The 23,582-nt window shown below is 39.4% G+C and overlaps 1 protein-coding gene across 4 annotated transcripts in view; it reads left to right on the forward strand.

Moving 5' to 3' along the window:
* The window catches only part of ksr2 (kinase suppressor of ras 2), a 119,573-nt gene that overhangs the window by 17,435 nt on the left and 78,556 nt on the right, over positions 1–23,582 (forward strand). For 3 of the 4 annotated variants that reach the window (XM_074638983.1, XM_074638984.1, XM_074638982.1), the window contains exons 3-5: positions 225–375; positions 16,018–16,053; positions 17,070–17,571. In XM_074638983.1, coding sequence (XP_074495084.1) covers positions 225–375; positions 16,018–16,053; positions 17,070–17,571 — 689 coding nt within the window. The remainder of the gene's footprint in view (positions 1–224; positions 376–16,017; positions 16,054–17,069; positions 17,572–23,582) is intronic. The other variant, XM_074638985.1, reaches the window with a different exon arrangement.

The following is a 23,582-nucleotide window of genomic DNA, read 5'->3' on the forward strand; positions in this document are numbered from 1 at the left end:
TAAATGCATGCTTTAAGAGTGACACAGACAAGCCAGAGTTTTACAGTCCATGACCTCTTTCCACTCTTAACTGATGATAAAACACTCACTGAAAAAGGTTTAAGTTTTCCACACAACTTCTGCCAAAATGCATCTTTAACTAATGTTCCATATATTAATATGAGATCTTAACGATGTGTGTATCTGTGTCATGTGTTAACATACAGTATGTGTGTGTTTTGCAGGAGATGAGCCCAGGTGAGGTGACCCTGGAGGGCCTGCTGGAGAAGAGCGAGGAGCAGGTGTGTGAGCAGCTGCAGAAGTTTGGCGCCAACGAAGAGGAGTGCGCCCGACTCAACGCCTCCCTCTCCTGCCTCAAAAAGGCCCACCAGCTCGGTAAGGGTCCTGACAAAACACACAGAGAGGAGCTCACAGACAAACTCATAGAAACACCTGCCTTTAAATGTCCTGAAAGGAAAACACTAGTGTCCTTTAGAGTTATCACCACTTACCATCACTATGTGTAAAATTAAATCCCTAACTAATTTGGGAAATGTAGTTTTTTGAGTAAACTTCTTCTTCTAAAATATTTGCTGTGCCTCCTGAATAATATACTTGAATAGCCCTGCCATAGGGAACACTTAGTCACTTTTTTGTATCATCTTTTTAAACAATTATGATATCTTTTGTCACCAAAGTTACAGTATTGTTGCAGGGTAATACAGTTTAAAGCAGGGACGTTGTGAGAAATCCTCTCTGTTGCATTCAAGGACACTCTGACATGTGAGACTTGAGAGACAGCTGCTGAAGAGCAACTTATTTTTTATTAAAAGTATATTTGGGGGCATTTTATGCTTTTGTTAGACGGTAGACAGTAGAGAGCTGACAGGAGATGAGGGAACAGAGAGAGGATGACATGCAACAAAGGTCTCCAGCCGGACTCAAACTAGGGAGGCAATTAATATCTCAGTATCTTAAACCTAATAGCAAATTATTTCATTTATTTTTTAACTGAATTCTTATAATAGTTTTCACAACAGGTGTGTTCACTTACTTCCCAACAACATAGCTTATGAGTTATTTACTTTTGGCAGTCAACTTGCAAATCTTAGATGTCGGAGCATCCTTAAACGCACCATTACTTGACAATATTTCTGTGAGAAACAAACAAATTGAGTTTAACTATGATGTATTACTTATGTCAAATACATGCAATTTGATTTTTATACAAACTGAAATAATATATGGCTGCCTAGAAAGTAGGAAATCAATCTGAAAACCTAAAGTATGGTTAAAAAAACAATACAATATGTAGTTAATGAGCCAAAACATGACAAGACGGTGTTGTGACGCACAATGCAAAAGCAGGAGAAAGATGCTTGTTTAAATTCTACTATTACTACTACAATTACTTCATCATCCCGCTCTATAAGATGTGTATACTGTACATAAGATGTGTACGATGCATTATGCCATTTGTTAATGAATTCAGAAAAAAGAGAATTGTTTTTGAGGTGAGATATAGAACAGGAGTGGAAAACAGCTGCCTTGTATTATGTGCATATCTATATTAATATCAAGAGTGTAGTCTAGTACAGTATAGGCCACAGTGTATAGTAAAGGCTAACCCTAAAGTTCTGTTTATTCTCGCATGAGGCACCGTGGCGCGGACCTCCACAGATGGCGCGTACAAAGAGCACGCACAAAGGCGTTTATGCTCAACGCGTTGTTCTCTGAAGTATTCTCCGAAACGCCAGAGGGCATACAAACAAAATGTTTCTGTGAAGAAGCAAGAAGTCAACGAGTGTTACCGGCGAAAACGCCAGAAACCAAACTTTTCAATGCGGAGGAGGAATTGTAATGAACTGTAAACCCATCATATCTCATATTCATGGACATACTTTATCACCTTTATACAATTCCTGTAAAGAAAGGAGTCAAGTATTAAATGTATTATAAAGAAACGGAGGTTGAAAGGTTTAATATCCTGTAAACAATTTGATTCGGCTGGCAAAACAGAGATCTCCTGCTTTTAAAGCATTTAAAAACAAGTTGGCCGTCTTTCTATTTAATTATTTTACTTCTTCAATTAAGTTATTTGCTTTTATTTTATTATGACAGTCATGTCTGATAAGCCCCGTGTGGGTGCCTAGTCACAAAAATTCAGAGGTGCACGACCAAGCACTGCGACAACTTGAGGAGCCTTCGCGCTTCAAGCACAATACGCGATGATGTCATTTTTGGCTCACGCACCCTCACGCCGGGGATCTGGTTTAACTGTGACAGGGATGACATCAAATGCAACCTAATTATACAGAATATATGGTGTATAAAAATAATGATATTTACATTTTGATAACATTATATATGATAGGAGCATTAGGTGACACTTTACATACTGTACATATGACACTAATCATCAATGAGATAATTATGTCATATCACAAATATAGTATATATTACCACAATTATATAGTGTTCAGATTAATGTGTTTGTATCAATGATGCAGATATTAAAAAAGAAAACTTTGTTAAGAGTATAATCCACGCAGCCACATACTGAACTAACACTAACGTTATATATAAAGGTGACAGTTTATTTCATGGTGCCATGATCTGTGACATTATCTTTGAATTCTTCATGCCCTTACCAAAACCATTATGTAGGCTACATGTATGATGTCTTTGTTTATGGACTATAAAACAGGACTAGAATTTACAGTAGTCATCATCTGTAGTTTGATGCCTGTTATGTGTTTTTTATAATGTTGTAACGGCAAAAATTCAAAGGATGTAACAAAAATGCAGCCTCATTTCTGATTTCAGTCAGAAAATGGTACCTTATTTGACCAAGTTTAACTCTAACAGACTCTTTAATTGTTTGATTGTCATGACATACAGAATATATGCTACAATATAAAGTCAGTGTTTGCTGCGGTGTTAATTCACTGACAGTCCTAGAGATAATTCAACACAGTGTGCCCAGTACTGTTTGTGTTTCAGTAGGTGGCACTGTTTTCTTCATATGTTCAGCCAGAGTGGCTCAGCTCTTTTCTTTTTTCTTAACAATTTGTAAATTAAACTTAATCACTACTTGTGTGGCAGACAATTCATTTTATTCAGAAATAAGACCCCACCTGTTTAGAGCAACAGCTTTTATGATTCCATGATACCATGTCATTATGAATCCTTATTACAGCAATCATTGATGGCAATTTAAAATATGTGTGGGGTGTTACTTAAAATGCCTGAGTCATGCAGTCATGTGATTATGTAAAAGAATCTACAATGACTGCATAGAAAAGTCAGCAAATTCAGCAATTTAGCTCGCTTTCCTGTTCTGAAAAGGCCAATCTGTTGAATATGAAGCAAAAAGTAGAATGTAAGATGGTCTTTTTGCTCTTTTGACATCATTTTAACTGCACAGTTTCTCATTCACAGTAGTTTTTTAATTATAATGTAATGATTATTATAATGAATTGGACAACTTGCGCGTTATAAATCCAAATAAATCTTATCACATAAATCTAAATACATTCATCCTGAGCAGAGCTCTGATCAGCCAGACTAAGTGAAAACACCTGTGGATGTGCAGGGCCTTGTTATCCTGCAGTGATGCATGTGTTTTCATCCATAGAGACCCACTGTAATTAACACTGACAAAAAACATTAAAGTCACTTTTAAAGTCCAAAAAACAAGAACAAATTACTGTTGTAGAAGTTAAAATCTCACGGCACACAAGTTGTTGTTTATTCCTGCTTTAAATAGAGTTTCTTTTCTGACGACGAACTTATTTCACATCCAGCGTTTTCAGGTTTGCCAATCCTTTCTTTTGAATTTCAGTGCAAGTTTCTTTGAATTTAGCAGTGCACTGTCAAAACATAGTGAAATTGATTCACCCATTGATTCGTTTTTTTATTCTGCAAAAGAGAAATTAATAAAACTCCATGTTTTGTCACTTTATCTGCCACCTTATCTGCTCTGATGGCTGGTATATGAAGCCTTTGTCCAACCGCTCCTCTACAACAAAGTTAATATAGTAGGAATACCTTCTTACCTCTTACTGCTAAGATACTTGAAATCTTAACCTGAAGTCTTAATGATCTGTGGTCTTGACGTAACATTATGACGCCAATAAAAGCTTCCACTTACCACATGTGGCAACACAAAGCAACTCTCTAAATATTTGCCTTTGTTGATATACTGTATGTTCATGTGCTCATGTTGAGCTATACAATGACGAATCATTTTATTTTATTGAGGGTGTATGTAGCTGCAGAGGTTTATATAATCGTGAATGCTGTTCACAAGGCATATTGAGATATTGGCATATTAAGCATATTGTAAAGGGTAAAGTTAATGGTAAACTATTTTAAACTATTTATATAGTGCTCTTATCCAAAGCACTTTACCTTGCACTTGCACTTAAATCAAGCGCACCTCTTTCCTTTACAGCAGGGTGCTTTCGCTGTCTTGAACCACAGACCTCGTCTTGTTTACCATGATTTGTGGATGTGACTTTTTTGCCTTGCCATCACCATTCATATCTATACAAACAATGTGTTTATGATTAAATTGTTTACAAGAGCACAATGTTCTTCATAGATCTAGTCTCTTAATTTTGCTCTCAAAGTGCACCAGATTGATGCATTTAACTTTAAAATGTAGGCTTCAAAGTGTTCTTTCTAAATGCATCATGTTTCCAAAGTCAATGAGTAATCGTGCTAAATAATTGTGATCTCAGTATTGACCAAAATAATCACGATTATAATTTTTGCCATAATCAAGCAGCCCTAACCCACGCTACTTCCAGAGTAAAATATGTGCAAATGATGGGGATATTTCGTTAAAATGGAAAAATATATTGGAGAGGCTGAAGTTGCTTTATTGGGTTAGGTGACATTTGATGCCGTGTGGGTGTTATGGACCCAAACATTTTGCATTTTCTCTCCTATTTTGTTGCTTAAAGACAGATTTTTAATTGTAGAGATTGTCTATCTCACAGTGTAAGGGGTGTAAGATCTTTGTTTTTCCAACATTATGTTCCTAAGAATTAATTTAAAGATGGTCAACCTGTATTTTTTGTGGCTTTTACAAACAATGTGGACTTGCTGAAGCATCTGCTGTGATGCCAAAAGTGCGTTTCTGTTGTTTCATGGTTGGACACCAGGTGGCGTTACAGGCCACACTTTGTTTTCAGTCTGTCAGGTCAAAGCTTCTGCAATGATACAAATGAACCAGAAGGGGGCAGTAGAACATCACTAAACCTGGGTTGTTCGGTTTGGTATCAACCTTTTGTAAACCCGTTTGATAACATATCTGTTTCTCCTCTACTCCCACTCAAACACACACACAAAAACACACTCACAAACACTCACGCACACACACTCTTCTGTAACAGATGTCCTTTCAGTCGAAAGGCTCCGCTGAATAATTAACCAAATTAACTTGATGAGTAGTTTTTCTTCAATGTGCCCTTAACAAATCTGTGCTTTATTAAAAGAGTGTTTTATTAGAGGAGGTTCAACTTGGCTGTTCTGCAAAGCATTTTTTTATTTTTTATGTAATGAATAAGGATTCAGGCATTCAGACAAACAGGTCATTTTACGGCACAGTCCTAAAAACCAGGCTCTTTGTGATTCTGCAGGTACTCAGCTGTCCTCTCCAAATATTCACACCTCTCTGTTGCTCGTTTGTCAGACTGCTGTGCTGGAGTTGCTCGCCACCTGTGTGCTTCTCTAACTTCCTTCCTTTCTGTCTCATTGGCTTGATTGGGGACGGAGGCGGATGATGTCCAGAGAGACAGGCAGACAGGCAGGCGTCCTCTGGCAGAGTCCGTCAGGGGGTCCCAGCCGCCTATGCCTCAGTCCAGCTGGATTCAGACCAGTCAGGCTTGTGGCATCTCTGGAGACCAGCTCTCTTTTGCCGTCACTGTCTCGGACTTTGGCTATGTTCACAGCACTGCTTCTAAAAGAAAAAATCCCAGTCTTGATTTTTTCCCCTTGCACCTGATGTAGATTTTTATTTTTCAAATCAGAATAAGTGCAAAACAATCCAGTTTGGTTATGGCAATAACTAAATCTGCATCTGATACATATTGATTTTTATTTTTTACATTTATTGCCCAGATGCAACTATAGTGCAGGCTCTAAAGGAAGAGATTTGTCCAGCTGCTAACTGTCATCTTCTTGAAACCCCCAACCCATTGCCCTCTCACCACTGGCCTACGATTCAGTTAACGGCAGCTCTTTCCTGTAGCAGGTGCTGAATTTGCTGGAAGATTATTTACTACTTTCCAGCCGTCAATAGCAATTGTTCGGATGTGAATTGTTCTTCTGCGCCCTTTCTGACTGGTTTTCATTTTGGTCTGGTGTTCACAGGCAGCTTATGTTCCCTGTGTTCATCGAGTCGCTGTCCATGGTCCTTGCCGTTGACCTGTATAGTGTTCCTTACAACATGACATGTCATACTCCAGTTTTCACCACAGGGAAGTTGCTGTCTTTACGATGTAACAACAAAGAGGATAGAGGTGTTTAAGTGCTGACTCCTTGTGATTTGAAGACTCTGGTCTCACTAGGATGTTTTTGAGGGTCCCTGTGGTTATAGCAGTGTGCTTTCTGGTCTTAACATCTATGGTGTTGAATGATTCCTCACCAAAATGCTTACATTGCTGACATAACTTCTTAGATTTATTGTCATGATTATCCATGCAGCAAAGTTATAGTTTTAAGTCTTTTTATCTACACTTTCATTTTATGGATATTTATTTACTATGTTTTGTAATCAGCAGTGGCTGATTGGGTACGTAGCACTGTAAAATTTCATGTTTTTATGGATGAATGAATTGAACCTTGAACGGCTAGTTTACTCAGAGGGCAACAGGACAGGCAATGTGTGCATATTTAGGAAAAGCCCCCTCAGTGGCGTACAAAGTATGGACTGTTGAACCTACACACTGCCAATTTTGAATTCAAACATCATTAATACAGATTGAATATTACATTTTCTCCCAAGATAGAGCTGCAGTAGAAATTTCGAATGAAAAGTGACAGCCCTAGCATAGACTGGGGAGGGTTTAAAGATCATGGAGGCCTGTCACTCCAAAAACACATCTTTGAACAGAGATATGGGTTATGATCTCCCCCATAGGGATGTCACGGTGAGGAAATTTTCCCACTGGTTGATAAACTTGTGTCAACACCGGTGTGACAGATTACACCAGACATTTTACAAGGAGAGATAGCGGTCAATATATGCAGAGCGCTTACGTTGATCTTTAACGTTGGATGGCTGTGTGTCTGTGGGGACGCAGGTTTCTGCCGCTCGTATGGACCAGAAACTGCCTTAAAAGAATCTGCTACTTTTCAGAATTTACCAAAAACGTCTATTCTGTTTTTGTCTTTCTCTGAGTTTGTTTCATTTCTTCACTGTCTACCTCTTTTTCCCGTCTTTCTGATTATTGTTCATCATTCTATTCTGTGCCTCTCTTCTTTCACTCATTGCCTCAACCGTACTCCCCTCTCCCTCTCTGGCTCTGTAAAGGCAGGGTCTGGCCACAAAGAGCCACTAATGGGCTCTCTAAAAGGGGGGGCTGGCTAGAGATGTGTGAATGCGCCACAGAAACACCACCACCACCACCACCACACGGGGCGGTGAGAGGCTGTTTCACCCGAGAGAAATAAAGACTGTGCTGCAGGGTTCTTCGTATTCTTACGCAGATGAAGCTTGGAGAGCGAGATATGTCATAGTTTTTTAAACATCGCCACATTTGCACATCTGTGTGTGCGTGGGTCAGCATGTATATATACAAGACTGGAAGATGTGCATGTGTTTTTAAGGGTTACACGGCCTAACACTGCTAAGCAAGCAGCGGAGGATGTTCTTACATCTTGAGTCTTTTTAAAGAGTTATATTTTTTCCTCTTAAAATATCTGGAGGTTGTTGCAAAAGTACAGATATATTCAACCATCATGAATGAGAGCACAGAAAAGGATTTACAGATTTATGCCACATGTTTGTTTTTTTCCAAAGAAAATATGTTGTTCCAGTTTATGAGTCATCAGGAATTATGTTAAAATTGGCAGACATGGACATTCATATACTTTACAATCTTGGCAGTTTAGGCTATACATCACATAACCGGAGAAATAGAGGACATAATAAGTGAATGTATGTTGCTCTGTGGTGTAATGGTGGAGGAAGGAAACTAATGCAAGTTAATAGAATTTTTCACTACAGGCTCTTGGGATTGCAGTCCACGAGTTGCAATGAGGATGAGTCATACAATTCGGAGGCAGCCGGTCCGTCCTTTGTGCCGCAATATACACACATTATCCAGCCCGCCCCACAAGTCCTCACACACACACAAACACACACACACACAAACATTTTCACATGGACAATTTCTTGAATATGAGTTCTTCTGTTGATCAGGGCTAATAGTGTTGATCCTTGCTTTGCACGACAGGTCTCCTTGGTGCCTTTCCTTTTGTAATCTTTGATAGCTAAAAAGGAATGTCCCCGTGCCCGGCCTTAAGACAGCTTCACATGCATACAAACACCTAATTGGCTTCAAATGCCATCAGCAAGAAAAGGAGATGAAGAAAGGCAGAGGAGAGGGAGGCACTGAATATGCGAGAGAGGAGATTGGAAGAGAAGAAAGGAAAGTGAAGGAGGCATGTGGGGGAAGAAGTACTCGGAATAACATGAGAGGAAAAATTAGGGTGAGAAAGAGGCATGACGACAGGAGGTGAAGAAGAAACGTTGTCATGTCGAGAAGAAAAGAGCAGATGCAACAGGGGAGGAAGACGACTAGAAGAAGCATTGACCGAACCCCCAACACCCATCTTCCTGAACACCCCTGGGTGGTCCTTGATGGCTGTTAACTAATTAGCAGAGTAGAACTTTGAGTCCCACTGATTACACTGCAAGAACGTCCACAAACCCTGCATCTATTGAACGCAGCATTGCCCTTTTCGCCAAATCCTGTTTACAGTGGCAGTAATATAAACCAGGTACTGTCCCCGGTGGCATTTCAGTGCCATTTAGCCTAAAGAAGCGACACATCCAGAGGTAATTAGTCCAATTATGAAGCTGTTATCTGCCTTTCTCAAAGCGTCACCGCATGTTAAGATTGCCCCATTAATGGTGTTGGGGTGTGTCATTTGCATTAATCACCGCAGAGGAGAAGCTAAATGCTTCAGGTGCATTGTTTGGTTCGACAGTTGATGTTGAGATGCAGGGTTATTCAAGTGAGGGGAGAGAATGGAAGATTGATGATGAGGTGGCTCCAAAATTACATCTAAAGTTATGCATAAACGGGAACAGCTTCTGCTAATACCAGTGTTGTTGTACTCGATATGTTGATCTTGAGACTGGTCTCAACACCACTTTTTGAAGGTTTCTGTCTCGAAATCTACCACGTTTTTACTTGACCTTGTCTCCCGTCAACGCCACAACTGCGGGGATATCTAAATAACGAAATTGCCTGATTGTCTGATTTATTTGTTAACATCATTACTGTGATTGCTCATAGAAAAAAAGGAAAATTCCCACACGAAAAAATTCACCTCTGCAATGCCTTTTGATTATTTTATCAAGACATTTCTCATGGTTCACTTACACAGTAGATATGACAATAAAAGAGGTAAATGGAGAGGAATCTTCATTTGTTTTCTGTGGGTGTTTTTATGGGAATGTGGATCTTTCAGATCAATTTGAGGATTGCCTATGGTTTGCATGTTCCACACAGTGGACAACCTCCGAGTCTGGAAAGTGAAGCCAATCCGATTGTATAGAAATCTATGAGAAAATGAGCCTACTTCTCACTTGATTTATTACCTCAGTAAACATTGTAAACATGAGTTTATGGTCTCAATTACTAGTTTCAAGCCATCTTCAAAACAACATGATGTTCATTTAGTAAATTATGGTCCCATTTAGAGTCAAATAGACCATAAAGCAGGGTATGCTTTAGGGCAGGGGTCACCAACCTTTTTGAAACCAAGAGCTACTTCTTGGGTACTGATTAATGCGAAGGGCTACCAGTTTGATACACACTTAAATAAATTGCCAGAAATAGCCAATTTGCTCAATTTACCTTTAACTCTATGTTATTATTAATAATTAATGATATTTATCTTTGTGAAAACACTGATCATGTTAATGATTTCTCACAACAAATATATAGAAACAGATAAATATCAATATGCAACACTTTATTTTTATATTTTCTCTAAGTGCACATGTTTTTCAAATTTTTCAAACATTTGAAAATGATCACTTCTACGACAGTCTTGTGAAATCACAATATCCCATTTTAACTAGCTAGCCACTAACATTTTTTAACAAATCATGAATTACTTTGCACCATGTTTGTACAAATAATAACTCATGTAAAATACAAAAATCAACTCTCAAATTTTTAAATAAATCATGTCACACTTTGAACTGGACACCAAATCTGTTATCTGTTTCTTTGTCAGTTAGTGGGAAGCCTGGCATTGCATGCTGTTAACCAGTGTGTTGTACTCTGGTGTGTAACTTGACACTGCAACTCTGAGTGAGTCTTGCAGATGTGCATCAGTGAGGCGTGTTCTGTGTTTGTTCTTGATGAAGTTCATGTCAGAAAAGGCTGATTCACAAAGATAAGTTGAACCAAACAGGCTTGCAACCTTCATAGCTGCTGCGCATACACCACTGTACTTTTCTGTGTCAAGAAGGCACCAAAAGTTTGGTGCAGCCTGATGGGCTTTGAGGTGGAGGTCATTTTGCAGTGTTACAATTTCAATCTCCACCTGTTCAGCATCCAGGCTGAATGTTGCACTTAACTGCTCAGCAATACATGATATGTCCACGTTCATGAAAGGATTAGAAATGAACGACACACATGGCTCAAGCTGATCCAGGTCACAAAACCTGTTCTCAAACTCTTGCCCAACTCTGTTTATGACCTGAGAGTACTTTTCTGCAACTTTGTCAAAAGCCTCAGATGCAGAAGCATTGTCTTTCAGCACCATCTGCACAGAGGGAAAGTGCAGCACTTTTTTTCTCTGTAAATGCACAGAGAAAAGGTTCATCTTAGCTTTAAATGCATTTAAAGCACTTATCATATCGGCGACAGTTTTACCTTTGCCTTGCAGCTCACAGTTCAAACTGTTCAGTTTCCCAGTAATGTCCGTTAAAAATGCAAGGTCAAGTATCCACTCAGTGTCCTCCAGCAGCACGGTGTCCTCACCTCTGGACTGCATGAACTCTTTGATTTCACCCAAAAGTGACAAAAAACGTTGCAAAATTCGTCCCCTGCTGAGCCATCGGATTTCTGTGTGTAGTAGCAGGTCATCATATTCAGCTGACAGCTCCTCCAAAAGTACCTTGAATGTTCTGTGCTGTTTAGCTCTGGAGCGGATGCTGTTTATGATCTTCACGACGGGAGTCATTACGTGCTCAAAGCAGATCACTTTTGCACATAAGGCCTGCTGGTGTATGATGCAGTGGTACTGCAGAAAGTTTGGGAACTCTGGGTCAGCTTTACAGTGAGCAACGAATCCTGTGTGTCGGCCGATCATAGCAGGAGCCCCATCCGTAGTCACTGATACCAGCTTTTCCAGCGGCACCTTTTTTTCCACCAAAAACTCCTTCACTGCGTTATAAATGTCAACTCCCCTCGTAGTTGTCTTCAGGGGCAGTAGTGTCAGAAGTTCTTCTTTTGTGGAGAAATCATCAAACACCATCCGGATAAAGACCATCAGCTGAGCCGTACTGCTGCTGTCCACCGACTCGTCACACTGGATGCTGAACCACCGGCACCTCGCCAGATCACGGTCCAGCTGGTCGGCCAAGTTCCCAGACATCATCGACACTCTTCTTACCATTGTAGTTGCCCCGAGTTGAACATTGGAGAGACTGGAGAGTACATCGGTTCCATACTTCTCGTCTTCAAGCAGTTTTAGTAATTATCATCATTGCTTCTTTGACAACCTCCCCGTCTGTAAATGCCTTCTTTTTCTTCATCAAGAATTGCGTAGCTCTAAACGAGGCTTCGGTTGCTTTTTGGGAGTTTTTAACCGGTCTAGTGAAAAAAGACTGCTGTTTGCACAAAGCTGCCTTTAACTCGCGGGCTTTTTCTGCTCGCAGTGCGCTGCCCGGTGGGTAGTTAGCATGGTAGCTTGTGTGACATGTAGTGAAATGTCTCTCCACATTGTGCCGCTTTGCTATCGCCACAGTTGCCCCGCAAATGAGACACACGCAGGATCCTTTCACAGTGGTAAAAAAAAACTCTACCTCCCATTCGTCGTGAAAATGATATGTTTTCTTTCTTTTTTCTGCCATTTTTTGGGGTAACTCTTCTCCTCATTTTCGTTGCGTCTGCTAGCTTGTTTGTATGAGCGCAACAAACGCTACGTTTTGGTCATGCGCACAATACTGACCTTTAAACTATACTAGGTCAGAGTTCATTTATATTAAACACAAAAAACATTTTAAATTTTAAGTGTTTTTATATATATATGTTGTCATTTGTAAGTTACATGCAAGTCTGATTTAAACAACAATAGCAAAAAAATAAAATAAATAAAATTTAAAAAAAATAGAGGCAGCTCACTGGTAAGTGCTGCTATTTGAGCTATTTTTAGAACAGGCCAGCGCGCGACTCATCTAGTCCTTACGGGCGACCTGTTGCCCGCGGGCACCGCGTTGGTGACCCCTGCTTTAGGGTGTGGATAGCTAATGATTGACAGGCTGCTACCACGGCGTTGTCCGGTCTGGGAGTTGTCAGCGTTTTCATCTTACAATTTTAACCCTTTCACAGTGTGTTTTCAGTTCATGAAAGTTAATTGTAACATTTAAAAAATGTCTTATTTAGCATTTGGTTGTACTTAGCTCAACCCTCTTGTGTCACTTCTGGTTGCAAAAAAACAAGATGGTGACAGCCAAAATGCCAAACTCGAGGCTTCAAAACCGTAGTCTACAAACCAATGGGTGACGTCACGGGGACTACGTCCACTTCTTATATACAGTCTATTGTTCCACATTTGACCCTTCGGTCATGCAGTGTGGGACTCGCACAGGTCTGTTCTTGGTGTTGACTTGGTCTGAACCGTTGAAAGTCTTGGTCCTGTCTTGGTCTCGATACACTCTCCATTTAGGTGGTCTTGACTACAACACTGGCTAATATATGGGAAGGAAGATTGGTCTATGAGGACATTCTTGCTAGAGAATGTGACATTCATAGCTTGCTCAAAGCAGTTTATAATGAAAATTGGTTGCAAATGTATCATGATCATTTTGTACTATGATAAAGTCTGAATATTACTTTATGCATCTCCAAGAAAAGTAGCAGGAAGTAAAAGAAAAGCAATGTAATGTGAGTTCCGCAGCAGTAAGAATACTTTCACAGAAATTGATTGAGCGTAGTCGAGCCTTGATATCAGCAGGCTTCTGCTCTGATGAAATGGCTTCTAGAAGTTGTGATAAACTACAAGGCTATACTTTTTTTCTATCAAAGCTCTGCATTAAAAGTAACTTCTAAAACTCTCTAACAAGCAAAAGCCACAAAAATTAACTTAAATCACAGTCCTCAAAGGGGTTATGCTCGGTCTGTGTTCTTCATCTCATTTGTCAGCGACTTTATTTTTTTTGGTTTGCCTGAGGCTTTTGCTTAGGTGAGATTATGTGAAACAAGAAATTCATAAGTCAAGTCTTGTTACTATTTTGCTGAAGCAGTTGCTAAGATACTAGTGCGCTTGATGAATTGACTCATTACTTGAAGTAACAGTTGCATGAGTGTGATTCAAGTTCATTGCTTCTCTTCCAGAGAAATTTCACTTGGGTATCAGCTTGATAAGTACTGTCAAAAGCATTTTGAAAGTGAGGCTGCCTCGTGCAAGAATATAATTACCAAAGGGAAGCTCGTCATTGGAAATCAAAAGTGATTGGTCGACAACTATCTTGTTAGATTTAGCAAGGTGCTAATTGTGAAATGGACAGTACAAATTGGCACCTCATGTGTCGGGTATTAAGCACCTCTAGACCTGACCAAAAGCAATCAGCTTTCTGTAGCCTCTCATCTGTATTTTCAGTGGTGTGAACTCTTCAGTGGCCGTTGATTAGTTTCAGTCGTTCATATGGGGTCAAGCTGAACTTTTACATTTCTGAGTGGCCAATTGTGGTTTTATTCCTGCTAATGAAGGAGGCTTGATTGAGCATCCCCCTCATCTTTCCCTACATATGTGGATGAGTGGCCTTTTGGGTCCACTCCTCCTTTCTGCATCTTGATGTCTTTCTGAAGGGGTTTTTAGGGTTGAGATATGTGGTCCTCATAATGTGGGTTCAGGCACAAGTGTGAGCGTGGTCCTCAGGCCGCCACACTGAGGGCAGAGCGACAGTGACCACTTCACTCTAGAGACCCTACTGATTACTATCCATAGGCGTGAATAACAGTTATCAACAGGGTCTATATTGCAGGGACTAATCAATCCTTGCAAATGTGATGCGTATTTGTTGAACATCAGTCAAAGTAAAATATCAATATGGCTACATGTCTTCAAACGTAAGATCTCAAGGTTTCCATATCACACAAACATGTTCTGTAGGGGATAGATAACCATGTGCCTTGCAGTGCTGAAAACCAGCAGGTTTCCAAGACAACCAAAGACAACACCAGGTTCACTGATAAGAAAAAATAACTTCAGCCGGAGAGCAGGAACTAAACGGTGACCATTGACCAGTGATCATTTGGTTTACTGTAATCAAAGATTATAGAAGCAAAGAGGAGAAACTCTTCTGGCAAACTCTTCTCTCACACATTACACACTCATTACACAAAGCAACGATGGGTATGCGTGAAATGAGGAGAGGACGTCATCGCCCACTCAGTTTTATATGTCCACACAGATACAAAGTAACCAGAGTTTTTAAAAATCTACGCCTTAGAAGGCGTTTTCAAATATATCCGTTTTTGTGACCCAAAACGTTGCGTGTGGACGAGAGGCCAATACGTAGAGGAAAATATCAGTTTACATGTAGACAGGGCCTAAAAGTATCATCAGGTTTCTACAAATTGTTATCTTCTGGTTGCCATTTGCAGTGCACGCAACAGAATTTTAAGCTTGATGATTGGAACATTTTACTTTATAAAATAACCCCCAGATATTTCCTGAGGCAGCTGCTCATCCTTTGTCCAACCAGGAGAGTTTAATGCCCAAGTGCTGAATTCTACTTTTACCTCAGGAACCAAGGATGCCCAAAGTCCTTTGCTACTCTATATTACACCCTCTCAGCCTCAGGACATTAACTGCATCACTGTTTCAGTTAAAACAAATTGTTTTGCTATTTTTCAGTAGCGCTAAACATAATTTTTGGTGAATGAAAACTTGCAGTCTTTTTTTTTGGGTTGTTAATGGGAAATTTAAGAACCCCCCCGCCGAGATGACTAAAGTATATTTAAAAAAAAAGAAAATGAGACCCTTGAAAATCCCTGCATATTGCGTCCCTTGTGTCATTGCAGCCGTCTCTTCCCACAACTCATCGTTCCTCCCGGCCTCTTCTTCATAACATTACAGAATAGGAAAGGCTGCGGGCTTTTTTTTTTTCCATCAAGTTTAGCAATTCCACTGGGACCTTTTATGGGAGATATTTTGTGTGGTTCATTTGATGTTGCTGGTGTTGATATTGTGTTTGAAGTTTGTGTTTTTGATGCTTATAGTTCCTTGGAGACAATGTCGCAGAGAAGAAAAATAATGACACAAAACAAAAAGTGTAGTGTTGTTGACAGAAATTTGCATTAAATATGGCTCGGCGGTCAATAGCAGTTTTTGAAGCTTGTGAGGTAAACTTTGCCCAGAGTCATGTATGAGATGCTGCATCTGCTGAGATGTACCCAAGATCAATTCTACCAACGTTATGTTTTGTTTTGCTGAACAGCCTTTTGGCTATGCATAACTGCAGATGGAAAGACAAGTAAGATGTTGCAGACTATTTCAGCTGTGCCTCTGCTAGATCAATAAACACATTCTTTTTTTTTTTGTTTCTTTCTGAAGAAGAACTTGAGGAGGATAAATTGCACAGTAACGGAGGTAAAGTATTTTCATCTGAGCTCAAAAACACTCATTTTGGCTGCTCACCTTCAATTATTTTGCCTCTGTTGCTATCTCTTTCTCATTCAAATGAAAGTTTAGTTTCGGTAGAAGTTGGCTTGTGTTATGACTCATGCAGCTTTGACCTGTTCTGTTTTTGGTGCACTCTTCCATTTTCCCCACTCTCTTGCTCCATCCATTCATGCTTAATCTGCTCCACATCAGCATATTTGAACACCACTGCACTATACGGTCACATCCAATAACAGCTGAGTTAATTCCTCATTACCCAAATTGAGCACATTTGCTGGTCGTAAATGTTTGCCTGCTGCCAGGGTTACTCTTACTGCCGCAATCATGAGGTAGAGTTAATGGATGTTTTAGTATTAAGTGCATGAAAAGAACCACTTTAGTTTAACTTGATACACCATATTACACAAAAATGTTCACCCAAATTATGAAAAAAACATTTTCTCACTTGTCACAAATGGCATGTAGACATGCAGATAGTTTTACTTTTATTTACCCAGGTTTTTGAGACATCATCCACTGAGATTTCTACAATAGAGATACTTTCAGTGCTGATATTTTATGTTAAATCCAACAGCAACATCTTTTTACATAAGAACAAGGTTTCAACAGTTTTATTGGGACTAATTCTTCAGTAGAAAGTAGCTCCAATGAAAGTTATGTGGTCTATGGATTATCCAGAGTAACTGGAACATTTGCGGTTCAATTTTTCAGATTAAATTTTTGTAAAGATGTGATCAGCATGAACAAAAATCCATTCCTCCATTGTATTGTGTAGGTTTAGAGTCAGACAACTTAACACATATCTCAAAACCTGGGAGAATTAAACTAAAACTATTTGCATGACTAGATACTACACTACAGATAAGCAAGAAGATAGTGTGTGTTTGTTTGTAATTAGTGTGAACATGGATTTTATTCAGTTTGTCACAACCAGATGTTATTTTGGCATTAAATTAGTCTCTATATCTGTCCTCTTCCAACAGGGAGCCAGTCGAAGCAGGACTGGTCCATCCAGTGGCCCACCTCTGAATCGGGCAAAGAAAACACTCCGGTGTGCCAGCCAGAGGTCAGTCAGTGGATCCGGTTCCAGCTCTCCCAAAGCCCCAAAGTCCAGTCCAAGTACAACCAGCACATGTGCCACAGCCCCCAGGCCCTGGCCCCCCCTTTATATGCCGATCGACTGACCGTCGACAGCCCATCCACAGGGCTCTTCCCTCCTTTGGACTTTGGTCATCGCTCCCTGCCCCCGTCACCCCGCCAGAGGCATTTTGGCCACACACCTCCTCGGACTCCCTTGGTGGTCAACACCATGACCCCACCTGGCACTCCCCCCATGCGGCGAAGGAACAAAGTGAAGGCCCCGGGCACGCCACCTCCGCCGAGCCGCAAGCTCATCCATCTGCTGCCGGGCTTCACCGCACTGCACCGCAGCAAATCCCACGAGTTCCAGCTGGGGAACCGCTTGGATGACACACAGACACCAAAGTAAGTGTTATACTCTTCTGGATTTTAAATGGCAAACAGTTGGTGCTTTGTGTTTACTTAACAGCCCCAAACCATGATACCAATACAATTAAAAAGGTCAAAGCACCATCAAAATTCTAAGCACAGGATCTGAAGCTGCTATCACTCTCACATTGATTGACAGGTCTTTTAAGGCAGGAATATGAATGTTGCTGTCAAAGGTTTGTTTACACCTGTGATGATTTTAAACCTATATTTTAAACTAGAATCAGTTGAACAACATTTTTTGATATAGAAGCTCCAGACTCTTTCTCAAGCGTGTACGTGAGTCTCTGCTGAAACTCCATACTTGTATGATTTTCTAAAGAACAACATCATAGTTTAATTTATCAGTTTATTCATAAGTTTTGTGTTATTGATTAGTCTGAGCGAGCTATTGCCCATGTGAACACTCCTACGCTGTGTCAAAAGTTGAGTTTGGTTCAACTTTCTTTGCTTTTTATGAAAACACGCTGGGTAGTCAGCTTACAAACCAGACACTGACGACGAGGTGGGCGAGTGGTTAAGGTAACGGACTGCTGATCCATTGTGCTCTGCATGTGTGGGTTTGAGTCCTATCCTCATCACAGTCACGTTTATTGTAGTCTGCCATGTCTACATGTCAACAAGCTAACATGCTCCTTTAAAACAACCCTCTTTGAAACAATAAGAAGCATAAAAAAATGTTCTGTTCCTTTTTTCCCATTATCTACCCATTGTCAAGCATTTTTTAATGATATTATATACATATATATATATATTGATATTTGAAAATGAATAGATTACAACAGCAAACCTAGCGTTAGAGACAATAATAATTATAGGGATTTTATCAGGGGAGGAAGTATTCAGATCTTTTACTTGAGTAAAATTAGCAATTCTGCATTATAAATATACTCCATTACAAATAGAAGACTCGCATTAAAGATGCAACTTTTTATTTTTTATTTCATTTATTTGCATCTAAAGAAATTTTAGTTACAGAGCATTCAACAAAATAGAAAACAATTTAAATAAGATAAAATAATAATCAACGAAACGGGAGAATTTTTTTTTTAGTATTTCACAAAAAAAAATAAAAACAAAAAAATTAAAAATAGATAAAATAACTGATTACATAAATATCAATTCATAGGTTATAGTTGACAGATAACTTATACCAATAAAAAAAAGAAACAACAACCGGGTGGAATAGCTACACACATGCTCTTGTCTTAGTTGTCACATCTAACCAGGGGATGATTAGAAATATTGTGTGATGTATATCTAAAGATGCCGCTGTTGTAAAAGTATGTGAATATTATTAGCAAGCGTATCAAACATAAAAGTACTCATAATTCAGAAAATGTGTGTATGCTTGGAAGGAAGATGATTTGAAAGCAACAACAAAATTACGCTAAATATTGTTGTAATTTAGGACTGAGGCTACGAGGGGTTTTATTGCACACATTTGTTTGACTGTTGAAATTATCTTGTTTCTAAAGTTTCTCAGAGTCAATATTCCAAGTTGTTGTTGGTCAGTCAATTTCAGCAGATGGCCTGCCTGAAGCGAACATTCAGAGATTCGGTCCTCGCTCTCCCTGATCTGTACAGGGTCTCCCAACGTAATTCCATCTGATTCAAGTTGCACAGAAAGGAAGTTAAGGCCCCACCTTTCCATTCAGTAGTTTTACTACAACTTAATCTTCCACCAGAGCCCAATCAGATTAATTCCTGCATGGGAGGACATCATTGCCCATAAAGAACCAACAGCCTGTCGGTAGAGATAAGGGGCCTCGCGGCTGAGTTCCTGACCGGCCATGCCTGCGTCTGGTGCTATGCTGATCAGATTTGGCCACGAACAGGGTCCACCATTGCTAGGTAATCAGGAAACCAGAGTCCGCCTCAGGAGAGCTGCACTCATTTTGATAATGCCATTAGATGACAGTGCCCTATCACTGCTACACTTGGTAAGTTAATATTTGGGAGTTGTCCTCTGCTTTTACGATGGCCATCTGGGTTATATTTGGTGTGTCCTTGGTTACATCCTCATGTCCGTACACGTGGGTGTGCATCTGTATCTGCACACTGAGGAGTGGATCATAGCCGCAGTGAATAGGCTCAAACGGCATTAGAGAATTGATTACCGGTCCCTGAGCGCTGATATACTGCAGGCTGTGAGTTGAGCCCCGCTAATCAATGGCCTGTGTGTGCCTGGAAATGTCGCAACTCATCGAGACAGGGCAGATCTGCTGGCTTCTCTGATAGCCAAGTACCTCTCATAATACATCATAATTGGTTGGAGGATGGTGCTGGCAAGCATCAACTTGGTGGTTCAGTTTTGGCATGAGACACTCGTCCTTGTTTGCTTCTTATCTGTATGTGTGAGGGAATTGGCTTCATTGCAAAGTTGGCGTCTGCATTTTTCCTGATGCATGAGTAAATACCTGAAGTTAGGAGCCTGAAAGTTCACACCATTTTCTTAATTCCTTCCTCGGATGAAAAACAAAATGCAAACATTTCACCCCGGCAAACCAAACTCTGAAGAAAATATCTATAATATCACACAAAAAGGCAATTTCATACTTTAATGACTTCTTTTCTGTGATACCTGATTCCTTCCATACTACTCACATTCCCCCCTATTACCAACCTTACTATTTTAATGAGCTCACAGTGCTCCTTAGGTCCTCATTTTCTCTTGCTTAATTGCCTGGCACTGTGGCCAGGACACAATAACCAGGGATTACCCTCTGACCCCAAGAGACATTTTTCTCCCTTTATCTTAATGAGATGTAGCCTAATATCTCATTATCACTGCATAATACAGCGCAATGACTATGTAGCTGAGTGTGCAAGAATGCCCGGCATGCCATGTTGAAGGGAACTGAGGTTTGGTTTAGGCACTGATAGATAAGTGACATTTCATTTTATGAAATGTAGTAATTGCCTATTGTCCTTTTGCTTTGGAAACATTCCAGCATTTTCAATTAACTTCAGAGATAAAAGATGGCTTAATTGCTGCATCGCACATTAAACGTGGACATATTAATTAATGTTAGTTAATTGTTTTCTGCTTTGCTAGAGCATTTTATTCTCTTGGTATGTTGTAGTACGATGTGAAAACTGAAGGAATTTCTCTGGTAGTTGACGATCAAAGGAAGTTGGATTTTGAAATATGATTAATATTCATGTTTTTGGCTTAATACACTCTAAGAAACCTATTTATTAAGGTTGGATACATTGTCTCTAAAGTTTTCATTAAATGCTTTCAGGGAATCTTAATGGCCTTTCTAATGCGTAATAGCTTCTAGTTCAGTGTTTATTCGTCTTCAGCTGCACAAGATGTGTTTTTCACATACTGTACTGGGTGTTTCTGAAATCGTGGTTCGAAAATTGTTTCTGGCAGTCGCTGTTTTTGTAAAAACTCAGCAAATATTCCGATCTGCCTGTGTGGACCCTCATCTTCTTCTTTATAGCTGTGTGCTTCTTGGTTTAATGCGTTTGTCTGTGAGATAATGTGTTTTCCTTTCAGTTTGCAGTGAACCACAGGCTGGTTTCCATCCCTCCATAGAAATAATGAGCAAATTGCCTCCTTACCACATGTGTTCAGTAATATCTATAATTCCATGAAAATCTCACCCTGAGATGAAACAGCTGCCAATTTTTGCAAGTTGTAATGCATAAGAAAGCAAACTTTCACCTGTGTGGAGAAATCATAATCTTCTTTCTCACAACCTGTCAAGTGTTTAAGTGTGTTTCAGCTCTGGTTTGGTCGTCTGTCTGCTGACAGTCTACTGATTTGTTTGGCTCGCTACAGTAGATGCTCAACTCTGTTCACTTTTAGCCATTTTAGACTGGGCAGATATGGTCATTTTTGACTGACCCCAGTTTTATAAAGCAGTACAGAGCTGTAATGAGGTGTTGATTCTCAGTGGGATTAGCAGTACTAGCTCCACATTTCCTTAAAAAATATTGCTTAATGGAGCTTTAAACTTAACCTTACAAGAAGAAATTAGGAAGACGAATAAATGCTTAATTTATCCATCACTGTTTTTCTCTCTGCGTCCCTGTGGACATGTATAAAACCTAATATATTTTAAATATATCTATTTTTAATAGTCCTTTAATTGAAAGCAAATCTTTGGAGTTAGATAGTGAGCAGATTCTTCTTGTTCCTATGGTAATAACTCAGGCTCTTGGTTGATAGATGTAATCTAAAAATAGAACTTCTGGCATGTCTTTAACAAGTAGCATAATCTTGCGAATTAGTAGAATGTGAAGTAATTTGTAAGGTGTCCTTTCTTTTACAGCGGAAGCCATTAAAGAAGTTTTACATCTTTTTATTTTACTCGCTTCAACCTTACATTAGCATCTAAGATCACAGATTTTTACTTGGCTGATTGTGATACAGTAAAAACTTTTTTTTACGTTTGTATCATTTATATTATTGTATGTTCAAACAAATCCTCTCAACCAAAGGTTTTTTGCCGGAATATTACTTTCCAAAAAAACAAACATGATTTTGTATAAAGCCTGACGCAAATATGCAGTTCAGGAAAAAGTATTCAATTTACTGTCGCCCCTCCTGTTTACATCTGTACCATTTATATCAATTTGTGATGACTGCAAAGTATCAAAACACATTCTTCATCCTGTAACTAATGAGTTGTTTCCCAGCATGAAAAACAATATGCTGAGTCCAGGGATGTTGCCAAGTGTAAGGGAATGTAGGGAAGTAATTAGTTTGAAGTTTGAATTAGTTAGTTTAGTCTGAGTCATAAAGTGTACGCATACAGTAGGGGACTATAGTTCACATTTAAATACTGATTTACAAGTGGTTTAATTACAATTAAGTCTTTTATATACCTTCTCCTTTTGTCGTCGAAGTAGCAGTCCCTCTATTAAAAATCTCAGGCAGCAAATACTTATAAGAAAAGATTGTGCTTGAACAGTGAGGACCATTAATCAATAAGCAAAGGAAACCAACATGAAAACCATAGATTTATAAAGGTCTCATGCCGGAGGAGAGTTTCACCAAGAAGCCCTTTATATGAGCTTAACTATTGGTTTGGTTCATTTGCTTCTAAGTCTAAAATGTGAGACTCCATTTCCAATGAACAATGATTTATTTCATGGTGCATGATAAGATGAATAGTCCGAATAGTCTTTGGCGAGTATAGACTCCACTGTGACGACGTATATTAAAGGGGATAGTAATGTTGTGCTAAGATTAGGTATATTCCCAAAGAACATGTGCCAAGAGGTGAAAGTCAATTGTTTGTTCCACTGCAACGTCAGCGCCCAGCAGCAGAGTTACGCTTGCGCAATTGTAGACTAAAAGCAACTACCGGATGCCAGTAAAACGTTCGCTTACAAAGTGCAGTAGAAAAGTAAAACAAAATTGTTTCCATTCTATTGCCATATTTAATGTCTCTACCGAAAAGGCCTGTGTGGAACAATCTAAATATTATACATATGCATACTATTATAACTATTTACTTATTTATTAAACTTTTTGCCCGGCTGCTTCCCAGAGGAGCATAAAGTGAGCAATGGACATAAATGGAATTTAGAAAAATCCAGCACACAGATTTTGAGAGCAATCTCAAACTTTTTCATGTCAAGGATCTCTAAAATCGATGTCCAATAGACCACAGACCATAGATGTATAATACTAGAAAATGTGCTCTTGGATCTACATGACTTTAAAACCCAAGACCTACTTTCAAAGTAACTAACCTAAACAGAAAGGATCATTTAGTTGAGTGATAATTAGTCTCCAAGCTAAACATGAAATCACAATCTTCTGGTGATCAGTCAAAAACACGGGTACTTTCTCCCAGCACATCCATCTTGGCAACCCATTTTCCCAGAAGTGATCTGCCACAGACAGAGTGAAAGAGCACACCTGTATGGGATCAATACAGTGCCAATATTACTGTTTACTTTGGTGTGATGACTGAGGTGCGCCGTGAAAATGTCATCAAATCATTGTTAACCCAACGTGACAT

Source organism: Sebastes fasciatus, chromosome 6 (genome assembly GCF_043250625.1).
Source record: "Sebastes fasciatus isolate fSebFas1 chromosome 6, fSebFas1.pri, whole genome shotgun sequence".
Lineage (NCBI taxonomy): Eukaryota > Metazoa > Chordata > Actinopteri > Perciformes > Sebastidae > Sebastes > Sebastes fasciatus.